Below are 20,687 nucleotides of genomic sequence, written 5' to 3'. Positions count from 1 at the left end.
AATTTGTATGTCCTTACTTTTGATTTACCGCTACATAAGTTTTTTTTTTTTTTTAAACTGCCATAATGTGAAGAAAAGAGAAAAAAAGACACTGAAAAAATTCTGGCCTGAAAAAGCTTCCGTCAAATTACAACCTATTAAAATGTCCCATCTTGTCAAGAACTCCCAAAACTGGCACTTCCTCCAACTATGATGATGTATGACTGCCGTGAAGATTCGGGTTTGATTACAATATTGATTAATCTGACCAATAGCAACACTTAACATTAATTTAGTAAAAGGCATGACGCCTGTTAGTCGATTTACCATATTTTCGGACATAAACAATGCTATTATCGGCCAGGTACTCATTTTACACGATGAGATAATATGAGTAAAGAGCCTTTTCCAAGGACTCAACTATATGCCGCTCAGAGCTTTAATTCTTTGATTGTGGACTTTCTTGTTGGTTGCTCTTAACAAATTGCTTTCATGATTTTCTGACACAATTGTATTTTAATCTTGTTATGTTTACTATAATCATTCTCTTGACCCTCTCCATCTCATTATCCAAATTTATTTATTTATTTATTTAGTCAAAATAAATAGAATCGCTTTTATTTTGTTGAATAAAGTAATGTGTGTACCCTGTTACTGCATCATTCTCCCCCTTACAATGATTTATGCGTTTCTCAGCTATAATGTGTTTGTGATTTATTTGTCTTTAAATTGTTTTTTGTTGTTGTTATTTTCAGCTGTGTGATTTGAGCAATTATGTGATGCGTTCATTTTGTTTGTTTTGTTTGTTTTTGTTTGATTGTTTTTGTTTGATTGTTTGTTTGTCTGTTTATTTTTGGTTTTTAATTGTCTGTACGCTATTATACGTATGTTATTGTTCCAAACCATATTTAATTTATTTCATTACATACTGACTGCGTTTTGACATTACTTTATCTTTACGCAATGAAATTTCTATTGTGGTTATGTTGTTTAATCATTACTTGATCGTTTGGGTTAAATATCGAGCCATATGGATTTTTATTTAAACTATTTCGTCTCTATTATTAGCAGCATTTTCTTAAGAATAATCAAAATAAAGATGAAAACGAAATTTGTGATTCCGAAAACTGGATTAAACGTTTATTCTGATATAATTTTTATAAAGAGGATTACAATCACAGACGAGCTATAATAGGTGATGTTATTATGCCCTCATATTCTATCAAGAATTTCTTTTTAATTCCATCGTTTTGGTTATAAGTTAGACCTGAATGTTAAATCGTAGCTTTTGATAAATTCTTCTAAAAGGATTATTATCAAATCGACTCAGCCCTCATTATTAAAATGGACGATCATTATATTTCGAGAAACCCACATCCTACAACAACTACATCCACAACAACGAGAACATCAAAGACAACATCATGCAGAAGCTGAATTTCCTTTCACCGCTCTTCAGCAAGAATGGCAAAAGCCGGGAGGGCAGGAAAAGCTCCACAAATGGGGGTGGTGGGCGTAAAGGGTCCACCGATAAATCTGAAAAATCGTCCAAACGAAAAGCTTTCAATATTTTCAATTCTTCCAGGCACGCTGATGACCTGATCGTCACCCCGTTCGCTCAGATATTGGCCAGTCTAAGGAGTGTCCGCTCTAACTACATCAGCCTGACCAATGCTCCCGCCAGTAAAGAGAGGTGAGTTGATCTGCTTATATATATATTTATTTATTTATTTATTTATTTATCGGTTGGTTGGTTCGTTGGTTGGTGGTGGTTGTGGTGTCGGCGGAGGCGGGGAGGTGATAGTTGTGGTGGCGGTGATGGTTGTATTTGTGATGAGGATGGTAGTCGTGCTTGTTGTGAGTGAGTTGGTGATGATCTTGGTCATGGTGATAATGGTCTCCTTGTGTTTACTCGTTTTTATTTATCACCAAGCTACGAACTTAAATGACTGGTGTTGATTTTTGTAGTGTTAAAATTCTGCTAATGCAATTATAATAATAATAATAATAATAATGCTGAAAACTTATATAGCGCTATAACTCCGAGACACCAGACTCTAAGCGCTTAAATTACAAATTACTTTGGCTGAAACATACTCATTCACACACACAAGCACACACACACACACACACACACACACATACACACACAACACAACACACAACACAAACCAAACCTATCTTGCTTCTCATACCATCTACTAAAATCGAAACAAATATGTTTTAAGCGAACGTTTAAAAATAGACAAAGATTCTTTTTCACGAATGCTCTGCGGTAAGGCGTTCCAAATAGAGGGTCCGAAATGAGAAAAGGATCTCATTCCAGCATTTTTCCGAATTCGAGGGACAACTAGTTTTGTGGAATCACTGGCCGAACGTAAGGGGCGGGGTTTTGAATATCTTTCAATTAGTTCTGAAAGGTAGGAAGGGGCAGTACCTTCAAGACAACGATACACTAAAACACAAGCTTTGAATTTAATTCTTTTCTCAACAGGCAGCCAATGCAGGTCATGAAGTAGAGGTCCGGCAGAGTCGCACCTACGCTTCATCCAGCCATTAACAGGAAAAAAAAACAAATTCTGCACACACACCCCAATTACATACTCATAAACATACCTTGACAACATTTTCAAAATACCTTTCTTACATAAATGTTTTTGCACACTCAAGGTGTATGTAATTCGCTCGAAACATGATTTTAGCCGAAGATTCGAATATTCATTCATTGTTTGTTTATTATTTTAGGGACCCCTACATTAACTTTATAATTAATATCGTTTTTATAGTATTTCTGTCGTTATTGTTTAAAGTTACCCCCCCCCCCCCCCCCCCCCCAATCTGGGGTATGTTGTATCATAGAAGCGAAGCAAAAGTTTGAGTTTTTGAATGGATGTCTCCAGAGCAGAGACTGTTGTTTGTTTGTTTTTTTTGTTTTCTTTGGTTTTGTTTTTTATTTTTGTTTTTTTATTATCTTGGTTTTTGTTGGGGTTTTTTTGTTTTTTTTTTTTGTTTTTTTTTTTTTGGGGGGGGGGGGGGGGGTTGGGGTTTATTTTGTTGTGTTTTTTTTTTTGTTTTGTTTTGTTTGTTTTTTTTTTTTTTGTTTTTTTGTTGTTTTTATTTTTGCTTTTTTTTGTTCCGTACCTTTGCTTTTCGTTTCGTATATTATTAAAGTCTATGATATTCTGTTTTCGTAGATATTTATATTGGCTATGTATAATTTGGTTACCTTCCAACCCGGCCATACACATCGTATTTACTCTCACATTGCAGGTTATACAACTAAACACCTGGTTTCTAAATATATCTCAGAGAATCGCTAATTACTCTTCCAATTACCTTAGAGCTGGGTGGCTTATTCTTCACAACTCTAGACTTTTACTCTGCGATGGGCGGCAGGGAATTACAAATGCATAGTATAGAAATAGCGCGTGCTAAACAGTCCTTTGTGTTCATAATTCGTTATGAAATATCATTATCCTTTTAAGAGCAAGTTTCCATTTTAGCTTCTCACTCACAATGCTCTTTATGGCTTCGAGGTTTTCAAGGTTTTGAAAATCTGTTGTGAATTATTTGCGGAATTTATTTCCATATTTATTGAAAGTCATCATGTCATGAATGCCATTTCAATTTGTTTTCTTTTTGTTTGTTTGGTTGGAAGGTTGGTTTTGTGTTGTTAATTTTTATTTCGATTTTCTATTTTTTTAAACCAAAAAATACGGACAGCTTCATCGAGATGATTAAGAGTTACGCCCCGGAGGAGACCAAAAAATGGCTTCAGAGAATAAATATATTAAGAATTGGCCGGGCACCACAACATAATTATGTATATACATGGTGGTTGGCCTTTACTCCTATGCATATTGGAAAGGATGTGGGTGGGGGTGTAGGATGAGACAGTTTCCAAACTCAAAATACTTGTTGATAACGAATAACCAGAAGCTAAAAACAGTGGAACATTTTGATTGGCTGGTCAGTCTATACTGATAGTTCGATTTAGATTATCATTCAGTGCTCATAATATGGTGACAGGAAGTCAGGAATCCCAACAAGTTTGACTTCGGGTGTTTTATTAATAGTTTACTGAGATGCCGTGCCCCATGCTTTCAGAATAATAGATATCAGAGATCACCCTTTCTCCATTTCAACTAAAACAGACAGACATAGAAAATCTTTTCTGCCGTTTAGTATTATTTTTTTAATAGCAAGCAACAATCATTTTATATAATTATTTTAGCTTTTTTACTTCCTAATAATGTAAATATTAATTTATTAATGTATTTGTTTTGCGATCTTTCCAGTGACATTTTTAACTATTTTACAGTCTTGAAATTATTCACATTATATAAAGCTGTGAAATCGCTCCTTATATATATATAATATAAATATACATCATATTTCCATTGTCTACATATTTTACTGTGTAAATTATATAACACATCTTTACAAAAATATCCTTTTAGGGATGCAATAAAGAATTATTATTATTATATTATTATTATTATTATTATTATTATTATTATTATTATTATTATTATTATTATTATTATTATTATTATTATTATTATTGTTATTATTATTATTACTATTATTATTATTATTATTATTATTATTATTATTATTATTATTATTATTATCATTATTATTTATATTATAACTTCCAACTTCATAAATTGCATTGAGCACAATACTCTTGTTTAAAAAAGAATCTTCTTCTGTTTGAATGTTGGGAAACCCCGGTTCCATTGCTTGTTAAATACTGACAATTTTATAGACATAGGATAGCAAAAAAAAAAAATAGCTAAAAGTTCTGATACTGGCATTTACTCCTACCCAGAAAAGCGCGTTGTGTCTGTTAGGCACATTTGAAAAAGGCTATTGGCTTCTCTTAATATAGATAGTATGAAGTTGGCGTCACTCAGGTCTTTGTTATTGCTTTTTGCCTTCCGCGTTTATGAGTAATTCTCACTAAACTGTATTAACCAGACTATAAACGCTAAAGTATACAGATAGGTTTTTTTTTGTATTGGTCCGTAATACTTCCGGATAGCAATGTTGTGAGCTTCTAAGCCAAGCGCATACCATCTATAGGAATATATCATGTCATTAATCTACGGGTGAGCAGAACATGTCACGTGAATTAATTTTCAGCGTTAAATACTCTGTTTTGAGCGCAAGATGTCCTTGCTGTGATTTAACGTTCAGAGCGTTGAGGACTAAGCCTATTATAACCCACTCCCATCCAGTTATCTTGTCATTGCCACTGCCTCTCTGATGAATCGACGTCACCGCCATATGTGTCTCGGTCCACAGAGGTATTGATTATGTAGATTGATGTTGATAATGAGGAAAGGCCTTGACCCCTGTTGGCTTTTTGAGGAGGCCAATAATATCGGTGCGAATCTCATGAATCTAAAAAGGATTTTTATGTCCATACAATATTATGGTGTGAAGCGGATTATTCCATTGTATGGTTAATGAATGAATGGCAGCATTAATTCCGATGAACTTCTGAAATAACAAGTATATTCAATGACATGGCCAAAAGAATAATACAAAATCTGATGTAAGCGAAAGAAATGTTTGATATAAAACAATGCATGAAAAGATGTTTTTATAGTTTGAACTTGATTTTAGGAAGTAGCCATTGTCATTTCTTCACAACTTAAAGAAAATAATGAGATTTAATGACAGATTTGCTAATTTAAAATGATTTTGGGAAGTTATAGACCAAACATATAATAGGCTCGTATAAGCCTTTTTATTGTTTTTCCTCACGAGGGTACGGTAGTATTGGTACTTTGTAGTGATGCCCTATCCCCCTACCCTCCCCTCCCCAATTTATTCAATTGAGAGTTTATGAAAACTGTTTTATGTTACCTATTCTTCTGTGACCAAAAATATCATTCAGGAAAATTCCAAGAAACCATAACATGAGTGAATAAATCAAAATAAATAAGGAGGTTCCATAATATGGACCCAGACTTTGTGGTCTGTATAATGCCGACTTGCTGACATGAAATTGTGAAAATTAGTAAAATTCAGAAGAGGAAAAATTGCGGGCGATTAATCTATCATTAGTTTCTTTCATAAACATTAAACAACTCTTCAAAATCATAACTAGTTATCTTGCACTGGTTCTCTAAAAAAACGTGAGCTTTTATATAGTGCAATATCCACTAAATGTGCTCAACGCGCTTTACATAGGGTCCCTGACCATTTGAAACATGCAACATGATGCCTGTCAGGCGATATTACCATTTTTTCCGTCATAGACAACTCTGTTAAAAACCAGGTACTCATTTTACACATGAGAGCGGTTTTAGAATGTGAGTAAAGAGTCTTTTCCAAGTACTCAACTATGCGAACCCAGGACCGTCCGATCCGATCTCTTCTGATTACTTTTCTGGATTCAAAAGTATTATTCAGTTATGGAATTGCAACAAAACATTCGTCATTCTACTATATTAGGCAGGTCTAATAATAAAAATACCATTTATTCCGGTTAAGTCGCTAGTGAGTTTTAGTTCAAGCTACTTTTCATCCCCTTTCAATCGTTTATATACAAAAAACATATATTCTATAATCGGTGCCTAACTCCCCACAATATTGATAAAGTAGAGTTGGTATTCCTTGTATTGCCTGTGTTGAATCATCATCCCTGTTTTCTCACCTGGGTACGATGCCCTTCACCTGACTATCGTGCTTCCACTTTCGCCTGCTGTGCGGAATTCTGTAGATGCTGAGCTCAATTATCTGTATCTGTCCTGGTTGTTTACAAAATCTGATTGTTTGCTTTTAGTCGTGCTATAGGAAAACCACTGGGCTGTCAGCGGTCGCTTTCGCATCAACAAACAATTCTCATTTTGTCTTATCCGACCTTCACCGACCGTGATAGGATGAAACGGACGCAATGTTTTATTTCACTCGACTTTTCATCGCCTTATGTAAAAATTACAAGCTCATTAATTTGGCTCGGCTGATCCTAATTGAAAGAATAAAAATCCGGCCCTCTTGTTTACTGTATTCGCTGTTGGATTATTATCAATAAGTCGCGAGTTTGTTATTGAATCACTCTGTATCGTTTGGAATATTATTGATTGCCAATGAAGTTCTTTTCAAATCACATTTTCTCTTCATGAAGTCATATTTGTTTTAAACATTGATTTTTGTATAGCGTACAGAATATAATAACTCCAATAATTTAAGAAAAGAATAGTTCTTTCCCGACCCTGACCCTTTTAAGTCAATAGAATAATCAATTGTTTGCAAGTCGATGTTTTGCTTTCGCTCTCGTGGTGATTGGATTGTAGTATACTGTAAATATTCTTCAATCTTTTTTAAGCCAAAAAAAAAGCAAACTAACATGACGAAAACAATTATTCCGACCTTCAAAACAAGGTGTAATTACATAATGTAAGCTTTTACAATTCATCCATCATTGTGCCTGTAATGTAGACAGATAGTGAACAATTTAAGATTCTGATTTTTACATTTCTAGAAACCAGGTTTTAAACACATTTACAGTTAGACCGCTGTCAAACCTAACTAATAGTTTTATGCTTAACCTTTAAAATGATTTGGAGGATAAGTAAAGCCTCACGAACAATGCAAATCTCCGAACTATCCTTTTTGGAACCACCCTTAATGTGAAATGAACGGGTCAAAAGATCGACATAACTACATTTTGACAAAATACGTACTACAACTTAAAACATTGTAATATTGCTTAAATAAGTGTGCATGGAACGGTGCCAGAGAAAGCAAGGAAGAAAAATGCAAGAAAAAAAAACCATCCCATTCCTCGACTGCGGATTGGAACTTCAGACCGATCAGACGTGCTACCATTACACCATAGAGGTTCCCGATGGTTGCAAAGGGACCGAGATCGATCTCGGGTACTGTCGAGGTTTTTTTTTACCCCTCTGTCCATCCAGCAGTGATTGGATAGCTGCCTTTGATAGATCTGGGGGAAAGTACTCTGCGATGTACTGGCGTCCTATCAAAAGGGTAGCAAAAGCAATTGCTATTGCCCGTTTTACGTTATAGAAACCGGGTTATATATATATAATAATAATAATAATAATAATAATAATAATAATAAATAATAATAATAATATAATAATAATAATAATGATATAATAATAATAATAATAATAATAATAATAATAATAATAATAATGATATAATAATAATGATGATAATAATAATAATAATAATAATAATAATAATAATAATAATAATAATAATAATAATAATAATAATAAATAATAATAATAATAATAATAATAATAATAATAAGGAAGAGGAGGAGAGGAGAGGTGGAGATGATTGTGACCTGAATTCCACACCTCTTCTAAAATGGATTTTCACTCACTATCGACCGTGGCATGGCTGATTCAGCTTAGCCATCAATGCCATGAGTAATTTCATATTGGCTAGCTCGTTTTCGTTGCTGGCATGCTGATCTTTGGAAAAACAATAATGGAGTGGTATTTGCTTGTCATTCGTCTAATCTTCAGAAGTTCGGTCATTTCAAGCGATATCTTTGCTTAACGGTTGTCAGAAGCATTAAGGTAATTTGCCATCAAACAACATGAGACACTTCCTCGAGTGGCAATGAAGGAGTAATGACAAAGTTGTTGTTTTCGTGGTTTTATATAACATGGTTTGATATGATTTTGAACACGAATATTCTGCCGCATTCTGAAAACCCACTTTTTTTTTTAATGTGATCAGAAAACTCGTCTTTAATTATTTATCGATTAAAATGGGCCCCATCTTGTCAACAACTCAAATACATAGGACTTGCTTAGAGTAAGGCTGTACTGTGGAATGCACGGAATAGGTTGCCAAAAATCAATGGAAACAAATTTGTGTCAATAAAATAGCCCCATTAAAAAAAATTGACTATGAATGACCAAACCGTGTGTTTTGTAAAGCCGAGTATCTATGTGATTGTAAGGATCTTGTTCCTAAGATTTGTCATATTTAGAATTTTATTAAACATATAAATGCTTTTTTATATTGAAATAAAGTAAGTAAAGTTCAGTTTATTTAGCATCGTGGGGTTTTTTTTGGGTCTACCTCGAGAAAAGGCCCAGATTACCCAGGAATTAGTTGTAGTGCAGCGTGAACAATAGGTTCTAAGTTTCTTCTTCAAATTAAAAACGAGATGCCGATATAATATGGGCTCAAACACCGGTCTCCCGGGAAGAAGTACAATACTTTGGCAGTCTCGCCCCTAGAATTAGAGCGACCAATTGTCACGAAAGGGAATATAATGGACAAAACTTTAGTTGGCATTTCTTTTTGCATCGCAAAATAAAGAAAATAATGCAGCCATTTTTTTCACATAAACATAACACACATTCACTAAAAAAGGAAGTTATTTCATGATAGCTTATCTGTGACTGTTGCTGCAATATAGAGATCTAAACTCGTTCAACCTGGCAAGCTCTTGATTTTGAAACCCGATCTTGCCTCCTTGTGGAAATTCCTTGGTAAAATCTGTTACATTTGAAATGGATATAAAATATTAGGATATACTTTTAGCGTCATCATCATCATCATTGCCTTTTTCACCCTGGATCAGGGTATAGGCCACGGACACGCAGTTTCCATCCTTCTCTATCCCGAGCTAACTTTTTTTTTATGTCGTTCCATGGCTTATCGTTTCTCTGTATTGTCCTTCATAAATTCTGCCATTGCAGAAACTCTTCGGTCGCCCAAGATAAAAAAAAGGATTTGATTTGTCGGCCTGTGTTTCTGTAACAATTTGAGTTTTACGGAAGGGGTGTTAACTGCCTCTAAGATATCCTCGAATGCGATGTTTACTATTTCCCCCCATAATTAGATTTTTTTAAAAGTTAACAGCGTACACCACGAATAATCAAAGGACTGTACTTTGTAATGTACAGGGGGTGACAGGGGGTGACATACCATTTTATATTCGTGAAATCAATGTAGTCGACAATCATTCCGAAAGCTTCGTCAATAGGATTCAATAGTCTGATGTCATGCCCGCCGGCAACCATCAGCTTGGTTCTAAACAAAGAAAATCGATATTTTTTAATTCTTCATGCTGGCTGGAACTTTTTCATATATCATGTGATCAGTATATATAAAAGTCAAAACATGATCATATTTATAATGTTTTTTTCCCTCTGGATACACATTTTATGCTAGTCGGAGAAGTATTTCATAAGGGCGTCCGCCATTGTTCCGATAGTTTAGAACCAGTTACTATGTTACTATGCGTCATTACGTGGGAAGTGACGTCACGACTGTTGAAGCCTATTGTGATTTGAATGATTCTTATTGTTACATAATCAACCCAATTTCAAACGCCAGGTTTATCCCGAAATTACCGGTTTAAGACGTGTATTTCTGATACAAGACGCAAGATAAAATGCTTCCGAAATATTCTTGTCCGTTTCTGAAGATGAGGACCATTTTAAATAATGCTCATACGGCATTAGTATTGCCTTAAGCTGCACTTTTCAGTCACCAGAACGCGGTGTCATTGTCCTGAATTAGCCTCAACCGTCATTATCAGCCAGTCTTCGTACTAATTTGAATGGATTCAGGACAATGAATGACAGGGGCTCATTTCCTTTTAGTGGTGGAGTTCTGATACATGCTGATTCCCCGACAGATTTGTCAATATAATGTGATTTTCAATGGAAAGTTTCGCCATTATTTTAACCCTCTCCTTACCAACTATAGGGAAATCGTCACATTCGTTACGATACAACCAACCTTTTTCTTATTCAAATTTCTTTTGAAGATCATAAAATTTAAAGAAAATGAACAGTGTATTGTAGAACATGATTTGCTACAGAAGCTATATATCGCAAGAATTTTACTGATGTCTGAGTGATAAAAAATCTATTTTGTGTTAGTTGGGTGTGAAGTTTTGGTGAAAATCTTGAAAATGGCTGGTAAGGAGAGGGTTAAAGTATAGTCTATTTTAGGACATTGGTAACGTGATTTAAACACACAAATCGCTATAATTTATATTTCTGCTTGTATTTAATGCTCAATGCGTTTTTGCATGAAAACTAGCAAAGATAAAAGGCATTTTTGTAATCTTATTCACCCCGCACTCGTTCACAAAACATTATACTGCTTAAAGTTTCAGTCACCTTTCTTTTCTCTAGGACTATCTCTCTCACTCTCTCTCACTCTCTCTCTCTCTCTCTCTATCTATCTATCTATCTATCTATCTATCTTTCTTTCTTTCTCTCTTCCTCTATCTATCTATCTATCTATCTATCTAATTATCTATCTATCTATCTATCTATACATCTATCTATCTATCTATTGATCTATCTCTCTCTTTCTCTGTATCTTTCTTTCTTCTTTCTCTCTTCTTTCTCTCTTCTATCTATCTATCTATCTATCTATCTATCTATCTATCTATACATCTATCTATCTATCTATTGATCTATCTCTCTCTTTCTCTGTATCTTTCTTTCTTCTTTCTCTCTTCTTTCTCTCTTCTTTCTGTCTATGTTTCTCCTTTGTGTCACTCGGCCCTTCTGTAGATGCATGCATGTATGTATGTATGTATGTATGTATGTATGTATGTATGTATGTATGTATGTATGTATGTATGTATGAGTATGTTTGTGTGTATGTATGTAAGTATGTATGCGTGAGTATGTATGTATGTGTGTGTATGTGTATCGTCTCCTTGTATTTATTAGCAAATAGGTATGATAAGAATTCTCATAGAAATGTGGACAAGGCAAACCGCTAAAAGCAAAATATCATGTTATTTTAAAGAATCATGATACAATCCGTTTGCTCTGGTGTTGAAATGGTTGTCGTTAGTTTTCCTGATTGTTAACAAACCATACGTAAAATTAATTTGAAGGAATATATAGATGACATCTATTAAACAACGCAATGTAACATGTACAATGATGAATGTATAATCTCAAGAACAAAATTAACCTAAAACCATATAAATACCAATGGAATTATGCATCAATCAGATTATATGCCATATTTTTTTTCTGATTGTTTAGTTAACTTAAATCTCGAAAGAACAAATTTACACACACACACACACACACACACACACATGCATACACATGCACACACAGTCTACGTGCCTATTTACTTTAATATTGATTCATCCTTAAACTTTCACCAAATATCAACAACAACAAATACTTAGGATTAAGACAAACTTGATCACCTATCCACACAACCCCTTTACAACAAACATAATATAGACATACACACACGCACACACACACACGAACACACACACTCTCACACATACACAGAGAGAGAGAGAGAGAGAGAGAGAGAGAGAGAGAGAGAGAGAAGCATGTCATTTAGTTATTCATAAAAGTTGAATATCTTCCCCATTTCTTTCCATCATAAGTAGTGTTTGTGTCATTAATTATGCCGAATTTAGCTTTTAACCCTATCTGACAATTAGTTTAATCTCCAAGTTTTCGTGTTCGATGACGTCGTTATCATGGAGCATCACGTTTTGCCCTTAGGTGAGGTTTTTACACACATTCTGTAAATGAGTATAATATAGCTATAGCATCGACTGATTTTATGAGTGTTAGTATCTCACGGAAGCTCTACTGGCAACTTTTACTATATGAAATGGAAATTAGGTTTCAAAAGGAATAAATAAAGCATTGTGAGTGAATGGGGTGTGATGAATCCATGGAAATGCGAAATAAAAAATGTTTAAATTTAGTTTTTGTATGGGTATATAAATATGAACGAGAGTAAAGCAACAATAAAAGTGCCCAGGCATTTGGAATAAATGGAAGCAACTCTCTCAGTGTAACTCCGAATTGATAGAACATGGGTCGAATGCCAACTCATTAAAGGTCCCATGAATATGCAAATGAGATCTCGAGCAATCGGAGAGTTGATGAGAATTCGCGAGACTATGGCTGATGCACGGATCCATAACTCCTCCATTTCCAAAGGGTTATTTTGGTCATCAGCGAGGAGCGTTTTGGGAAATGTAATAGTCCCCAGCGTGGCAGGGACGTGGAATGACCAAAAGGTCGGCAAGCGTTATAATGCTTGTCCTTTTCTACTGTAGTTAAATTACCTCCCCAAATTGTTTTCGATGAAATGCATGTCGATTTTTAAGTGCAGTTCTATTTCAATCACAAGCTTCCACTCTAGTCCAATATAATGATACTTCACGCTATGATAACTTATTTTTCATTTTAGCAAAATATAAATGCAGGAATAGATACATTTCCACACATTTGAAAATATGAAACTAAAGTTATGTATTCGACCCACGCAATCAAAGATTTGTCATACCTTGAGTCTGAACACATTTTGAGTGCTTAGTGGTGAGAACGAGACATGTACACCTATATAACTTATGAATAAAACTTTGACAACGTTCCCATCACGAATGACAAAACGGTCATACGGGCGAAATATATTATGTCGAAAGACCGCGCACCAATTTATAGTGACGAATTTGATATTAAAGTGTTTGCGGGAAGTAGGCACTTGCCGGAGCAAGCAAGCCTGCGGTAGGCAATCTCGTGGATACCCATTGCAATTGGGGGGGGGGGGGGGATCAGGTATGAAGAAGACCGAGACGAAATGCAAAATATAATAGATAATGAATTGGAAAGAAAGAGATGGAGAGAATAGAGGGATAGAAAATTAACCAGTTAAACAGAGTAGTGAATTAATTAAAGGCGGAATTATTTTATAACTAGACAAAATGAACGGGAGCAAAACAAAAAGAAAGAAATAGAGAAAAAGAGAGAGAGAGAGAGAGAGAGAGAGAGAGAGAGAGAGAGAGGGGGGGGGGAAGAGGGATAGACAATAATAAAGAGATGAGATGGAATAGAGAGAACATAAACAATAATTAGAGAAAGAAAAAGTGAATAAATTTAAAATAGACAGAAATAATATGTGGGCGAAGAGCTAAAGAGCTCTCATTTATAACATTGTGAAATGACCTAACACACCAACGCCTCGTGGTTTTACATCATGATATATATGGATGGCGCCATTATAATTCTATCTTCGTAATGATATTATCCGTGTAGATTATATTCATTTAGCCTGCTTTAATGCCCTTTTCTCCCATGGATCGCTTCCTTTTTGGATTCCAGACGAGAGATGTTAAGCAAACGCCATAAATTTTCTCCCTTGTAATAATGTGATATCCGTCCCTCCTAAATATCGAATCTAAATATTGAACATAGGTAGGTATACTGTAGTTATTAGCGTCATTTCTCAATTCTCTTATGAGCTCAAATAAACGAAATAAAAATCAAAGAATGCGACCGATATAGATAATATGCGCTTGGCTAAGAAGCTCATAACATTGCCATCCGGAAGTAAAACTGGCCAACACACAAAACTGTGTGTAACCGTGAAGGTTTATAGTCTGGTTAATACATTTTAGTGAGAAGTACTCATAAACGCGGATGGCAAAAAAACAATAACAAAGACATGATTGACGTCATCTTCGAACTATCTATAAAAGGAACGAAATTGACGTCACTCAGCTCTTTGCTATTTTTTTAGTCCGTCAGTTTTTTTGAGTAGTACTCACTAAATTTTATCAATCAGACTATAAATGTTCAAGGTAACACATTTGTTTTGTGTGTTGGTACGTCATATTTGGCTGCTGGATGTTGTGAGTATTTTGGCTTAAACCAAATTCATTATTATAATATTTTTAGTTTCTTGACATATCTATATTTTTATTTTATTTTTTTTTAATGGAAAATATTTGTAAGGAAAAGAAAAGTATGGCAATTTGCCATACATTGAAACAAGGATCACCCTGGCCTTCCGATCATACCACATACCACAAGATCACATAGCCGCACTATAAAACAAATCAATTGGGTTAGTCGTATCGTTCAGACCTTAAAGACCATTTTAGCTTGAAGACAATTTTTAGCTTAAAGACAATTTCAGTATCTTATTTCCACCAACTTGATACCCAATAGAGATGGTAATGCACGAGTCTAATTATTTCGACTACGTAGTACTCGCATTGTGACCCAGTTCTGTACTTCCAGAAATAACCTTTTTTTTTTTTCTAGAGCAACTGGGTTCATCCCAGATAGTGCTGCTTTAAATCGATACCATCTCTTTCATGTTATCGATGGAAAGGTTAAAGATCACCATCAAAGACCTACCGCGCGATCCGAAGCAATTTTCTCTCTGAAGAAACATCGACGTCGTTGTTTTTATTTTTGTTTTTTAATGCCAGCTTAAATATTTGATATAGATAGTTCGAAGATGACGTCACTCAGGCCTTTGTTATTGTTTTTGCCATCCGCGTTTGTGAGTTGTTCTCACTAAACTGTATTAACCAGACTATAAAAGTTCATGGTTACACAGAGTTTGTGTGTTGGTCCCTTAGACTTCCGGATGGCAATGTTGTGAACTCCTTGGCCAAGCGCATTCTATCTATAAATAACAACGTTGACTGAATGTTTACAAGGACACAGGTCCTATTCATATTATTGAGGGAAATTTTCAGTTGATTGTGAGTTGGTTTAATGGTTCAGGCATATCTTTCTATCTTCAAATGATGAGTATTCATCACAATTTTCGTATCAGCGATATAAAACAAATGTGTGGTTTCGTCAATAAATGCATCTCACCCATCAAGATGATTAACGTTGGTGCTTGGGGATAATTCACAGTAATGCCAAACGATTGAAAAGATCTAGGTTGTCAGAATCCACTGCACCAGATTGTAGACGATTCCATTGTCTAATATTTTTATGAGCTTTTATATCGCGTAATATCCACCAAACGTGCTCAAAGAGCTTTACAAGGGATCCCTGGCCAACAGCAACACGTAACATGACATCTGTTAGCGATATTATATTATTTTTCGGACACAGACATTGCTGTTAACGGCCAGGTACTCATTTTACACCTGAGTACGATTAATAGAATGTGAGTTAAGAGCCTTTTCCAAGGACTTAACTATGCGCCGAGCGAGGCTCTACCCACGACCTTCCGATCCGAAAGCGAGTGTCATACCACAAAACCACATAGCCACACATAAAAGATGGGTGGAATGAATCTTACTGGGCGTTTGACCTTGATGGGAGACTCTTCATTCGATATGCATGTTTGGAGACGAGCTTGAAATTAATGCATTTATAGAATCAGATTTCATTTCTTTGACTTCAAACCAATTGAATTTATTGATTTTATTCATTTTGAGTGGAAACTAAAATTTCTTCTTCTAGTAATATATTACTCCGACACATCATCGGTCATTATCATAATTCAATCGCAGTAATATCAGTCTCGGGGAAGGAACTGTTTCAAACTTAACTTTTATGCCCTGGACCAGTCACGCAAAAGAGTTCAGTAATGCTACAGATCAGTAATACTTAAAAGGTGACACGACCTTAAGCTGTGACGTCACACGGGCTTTACCCTTAATTCGATTCCTTTTTCCTAATTACCTGCCCATCTTGTCGGCTTACCATCCACGGCTAGAACAACTCTGATAAGATTTACCGGGGGAAGAGCTTTGCTTGCTTTTTTTTTCAGTTCTGGGAGCTCTGGATGTCTTTGGTTTGGGTTTTGATTTTTGTTTTTCCTAAGCTAATTTAATATAATGTTTGGTATATGGGCTTGAACGGCAATCATGCTTGTCTTTGAATATCAAGAAAGAGCAATAAGGAGGCGGGGAAAGGGGGGGGGGTGGAGGGTGCTAAAATCTAGGAGTCATAAGATAGTATGCTGTCCTCCAGGGACCGTGCTCCAGTGGGAAAGAGAGAGTTGCACATGTAACATATGAGATATTTTGATTGTTTGATACGTAAAACATACTCGTACAAATAATTTTTAACAGATAATAAAATCCACTGATTTTAGTCGATCTTTTGATGCAGACTAAGTGTTTTGTTTTCCTCGGGTACGTCCTAATTTACTTATGTCGCCCATCGAGTCAATTTGGTATGTTATGTCGATCAATATTTTCATTTTTTTTAAAAACAAATCCCACATTAAATTCACTAAAAATTTCATAAATTTGAAATGAACCCAATTGTACTCATCAAGTTGCAAAAGCGACTTAACATACCAAATCGGCTCGGTGGGCGACATAATAAGTGAATTAGGACGTACCCGAGGAAAACATAAGACGTTGTCTGCACCTAAAGATTGACTAAAATATCAAAACGTTATTAGATATGTCGAAGTGAATCACATCCTTGACATCACACCGTTGTTGGACGACTGTTTACAAATAAAGATTTTTTATGAGTAACGATCATAGCAATCTAGAGATAGCATTGGTAACGATCGATATTTTCATTATTTTTAACGGGTTAATCCTTAAACCTCTGAGCCCCTTGTCTATTATAATGATTAAAATTTATGGTGAAAGACAAAAGGTGGGCGGCAGTCGTATTTGGATTGTTGTTTTTGTTTTGTTTTTGTTATTTTTTTTTTGTTTTTTTGTTATGTTTTATTTTTATTTCTTAAAACGTGTATTTTCTATAATCTAAAACTTCTTACCCACTGATTTTTTTGAATTTTTATTTTTGTTTTTTGATTTCTTATTATTTTGTCAGAATTCTTTTAAATATTCACATTTATTTATATCATTTCCACCGATTTACTATGCTCAGTGAACTTAACAATATTTTATTTATTCGCCCGGCAGGTCATATCGAGCCAAATTTTCATTTAATACAGCACCACTCGCCTGTTAGGCATCTTTTTTTTTTTTGTACCAACACTCTTTCAATATCTTAATTCGCTTATAACCGTTCCAATCCCGAATTATGAAAATTATGTTAGGATGAATCAGTTCCTAAAGTCCTTCAGAGCCATTAATCAATAAGAGCCTAAGTTTATCCCGGTTTCTCCAGCATGAAACGGACAAAAGCAATTGATTGCTACCCTTTGGATAGGTTGGGACGCTAGTCTATCTCAGAGTACTTCCCACCAACTCTAACAGGGCCAGTTAACCAATCACTGCTGAGTGGATAAAGGGAGGGGGGGGGGGCAGAAAAAAATCTCGACTTCAGTAACCAAAACTTGTCTAAATGATGAAATGAATCCGCCTCATATAAATAACATTTTTAATTCCTCTTTACTCTCAATTTTGTAATTTTAATTTTTCTCTCTTTGAATTGGATTTTCTGAATTTAGTCCATCGAGTCATGATACCGCTTTGAGACGATGGTTCATAAATGTCGATCGATTAAAATATCAAACAGGAGACGAATTGAGATATTAACGATATATGAATTGGAATGATATGGAATAAAATGGGTTTTGCCAATGGTTCAACAAAGTACTAACGCATTGCTATCTGCTCGAGTGTTACTCATACCATGGGAATGGGGACATTAAAACGATCGATTAGGGTTGATTTTGTTTTGTCTTATTTTGTTTGTTTGTTTGTTTTGTTGGGGTTTTTTTTTAATGTTTTGTTTTGTTTTGTTTTTTTGGGGGTTTTTTTGGGTTTTTTTTTCTTAAGTGTATGTATTAATATCAGCTAGCAGAGCACCAGAAATGTAAGTGGCGATATGAGGTGATGCAGTCCTGGTCATCAATTGATGCCGGTTAATTCTTGTGACATCTGACACTAATCTCTCTCTCTCTCTCTCTCTCTCTCTCTCTCTCTCTCTCTCTCTCTCTCTCTCTCTCTCTCTGTGTGTGTTTGTGTGTGTATGTGTGTGTGTGTGTGTTTCTTTCTTTCTTTCTCCATCTCTTTCTTTCTTTTTTTCCACACTCTCTCCTCCTCCTCCTCCTGCTCCTCTTCCTCCTCTTCCTCTTCCCGCCCGCAAAAAAAACCGATCCACACTGTAATGAGCCCGCACACACGTACATACACACACACACACACACATCAAATACACACACACACACACACACTCAATACACACTTTCACACATACATTTCCACAACACGTCTAAGTGGCCCAGTCGGACGGTCGCTTGTGTCGCGATTTGTGCCTGGGGCCGTGTATCGATCTCTCCTGGTCTACAGCAGTCCCACTTTTCCTTGTGGCTCCCCGTCCTGTCCTACCCATATAATTTGAAGTACGTCTAGTTATATTGTGGCTTGCCTCCCTTTACTCCAATATGGAGTTGATCCGTTTGTTTGTGGCTTTTTTTTATCTTATAGAACAAATATTTTTAAAATTAGGATGATATCATTTCAACTGTTTTAGAATGTACCCTTCGCCGCATAATCATTTACAACGCTTTACAAGGGGTCCCTGACCAAAGGCAAAATTTAACATTTAGGACAGGACATGCGGCTGCGGTCTGCTAGTTTTGTCTTTTCTTAAACTTAACATTTAAAGGAAGATAACTTTCTTCATTGTGTTTTTATATAGCTCAATATCCACTAGACGTGCTGAAAACGCTTTACAAAGGATGCCTAGCCAACAGCAACACTTAACGTGTAGGACGAGACCTGAAGCGTGTTAGGCGAAATTACATTTTTCTTTTTCGACAGAGACAACCATGTTGACGACCGGATACTCGTTTTAAACCTGAGTGCGGTGAGAGAATGTGAGTAACGAGTCTTTTCCACGGACTCATCTATCCGCCGCTCAAAGCAGGACTTGAACCCATGACATTTCGATTGCGGATGTCATACCACAAGACCTCATAGCCCCTTATAAATCGGCCCGTTTGTTTTCGTTTATTCATTTTACTCTCTCGACATATATTATTTTTATATTTATTTGCGGCTATGTGGTTTATTGGTATGACACTCGCCTTCGGATAGGAAGGTCCCGGTGTTCTAGTCCCGAGCGGCGCAAAGTTGAGTCCTTGGAAAAGGCTCTTATCTCACATTCTCTCTTCGTACGCAGGTGTAAAATGAGTGCATGGGCGTAAACAGCGTTTTCTCTGTCCGAATAAAGATTGTAATATCGCCTAACGGGCGTCAAGTCTCGTACTACATGTTAAATGTTGCTGTTGGTCAGGGACCACTTGTTAAGCGTTTTGAGTACGTTTAGTAGATATTGCGCTATATAAAAGCTCTATTTTTTTTTTTTGTTTTTGTTTTTGTTTTTTTGTTTTTTTGTTTTGTTTTGTTTTTCATGGACTTGACTGATCCAAGAGACTACCCTACAATATTATTTACTCCTAGCCAATACGTAATATTTCTACCGAAAAAGAAAGTGTTAAGAAAATAAATCAAAAGCGATGACTGCAAAGGGCAAGTCCTAATATATGCCACCAACACATCGCTTCTGACATGAGTTCTTGCGAGTATTAATGCCTTTGGGACCCCGGTTGTGACATAGTCGTTACTCGCCATTCAGCTGACGAAATTGCATCGAATACGTTCATTTTTTAGGAAATTGTATAAAATAAGGAAAATTTAAGAGAAAACAAAAATCTAAGTAAATTTTTGTCTTGAAAATAAACAGTTTGGCGTTAACGGTGTGTTCCTTTTTTATTCTTAACATGTAAGCCACTATTTAAACTACTAATAATTAGAGCTGCAATCCGTTTTTGTTGACTAAATTGTTAGAATTGTAAAGTACAGGTTTTAACTCATGAACTGATTGAAATTTCTTTCGTAAAATAGCGGGTTTAAACCAATATACCGACAGTAATGAGGTTTTCAACCAGTTTTACTGTACAAAAATGGATGTTTTTGTTTTCAATTTATCAGCTACGTGACTACGTAATCGTGGTCTCCGGTTATAATTGACTATGAGAAAACACGG

The 20,687-nt window shown here is 35.4% G+C and overlaps 1 protein-coding gene across 8 annotated transcripts in view; it reads left to right on the top strand.

Annotated features, from left to right (window-relative positions):
- The window catches only part of LOC144962936 (3',5'-cyclic-AMP phosphodiesterase 4C-like), a 658,366-nt gene that overhangs the window by 512,650 nt on the left and 125,029 nt on the right, over positions 1 to 20,687 (top strand). For all 8 annotated transcript variants that reach the window (XM_078896352.1, XM_078896353.1, XM_078896350.1 and 5 more), the window contains one exon: positions 1,565 to 1,672. In XM_078896352.1, the coding sequence (XP_078752478.1) occupies positions 1,565 to 1,672 (108 nt within the window). The remainder of the gene's footprint in view (positions 1 to 1,564; positions 1,673 to 20,687) is intronic.

Source organism: Berghia stephanieae, chromosome 1, assembly GCF_034508935.2.
Source record: "Berghia stephanieae isolate SIO BIC M18660-M18661 chromosome 1, UCSD_Bste_1.3, whole genome shotgun sequence".
Taxonomy (NCBI): domain Eukaryota; kingdom Metazoa; phylum Mollusca; class Gastropoda; order Nudibranchia; family Aeolidiidae; genus Berghia; species Berghia stephanieae.
Note: the sequence above shows the minus strand (reverse complement) of the source record. Positions and strands in the feature narration are given on the sequence as shown.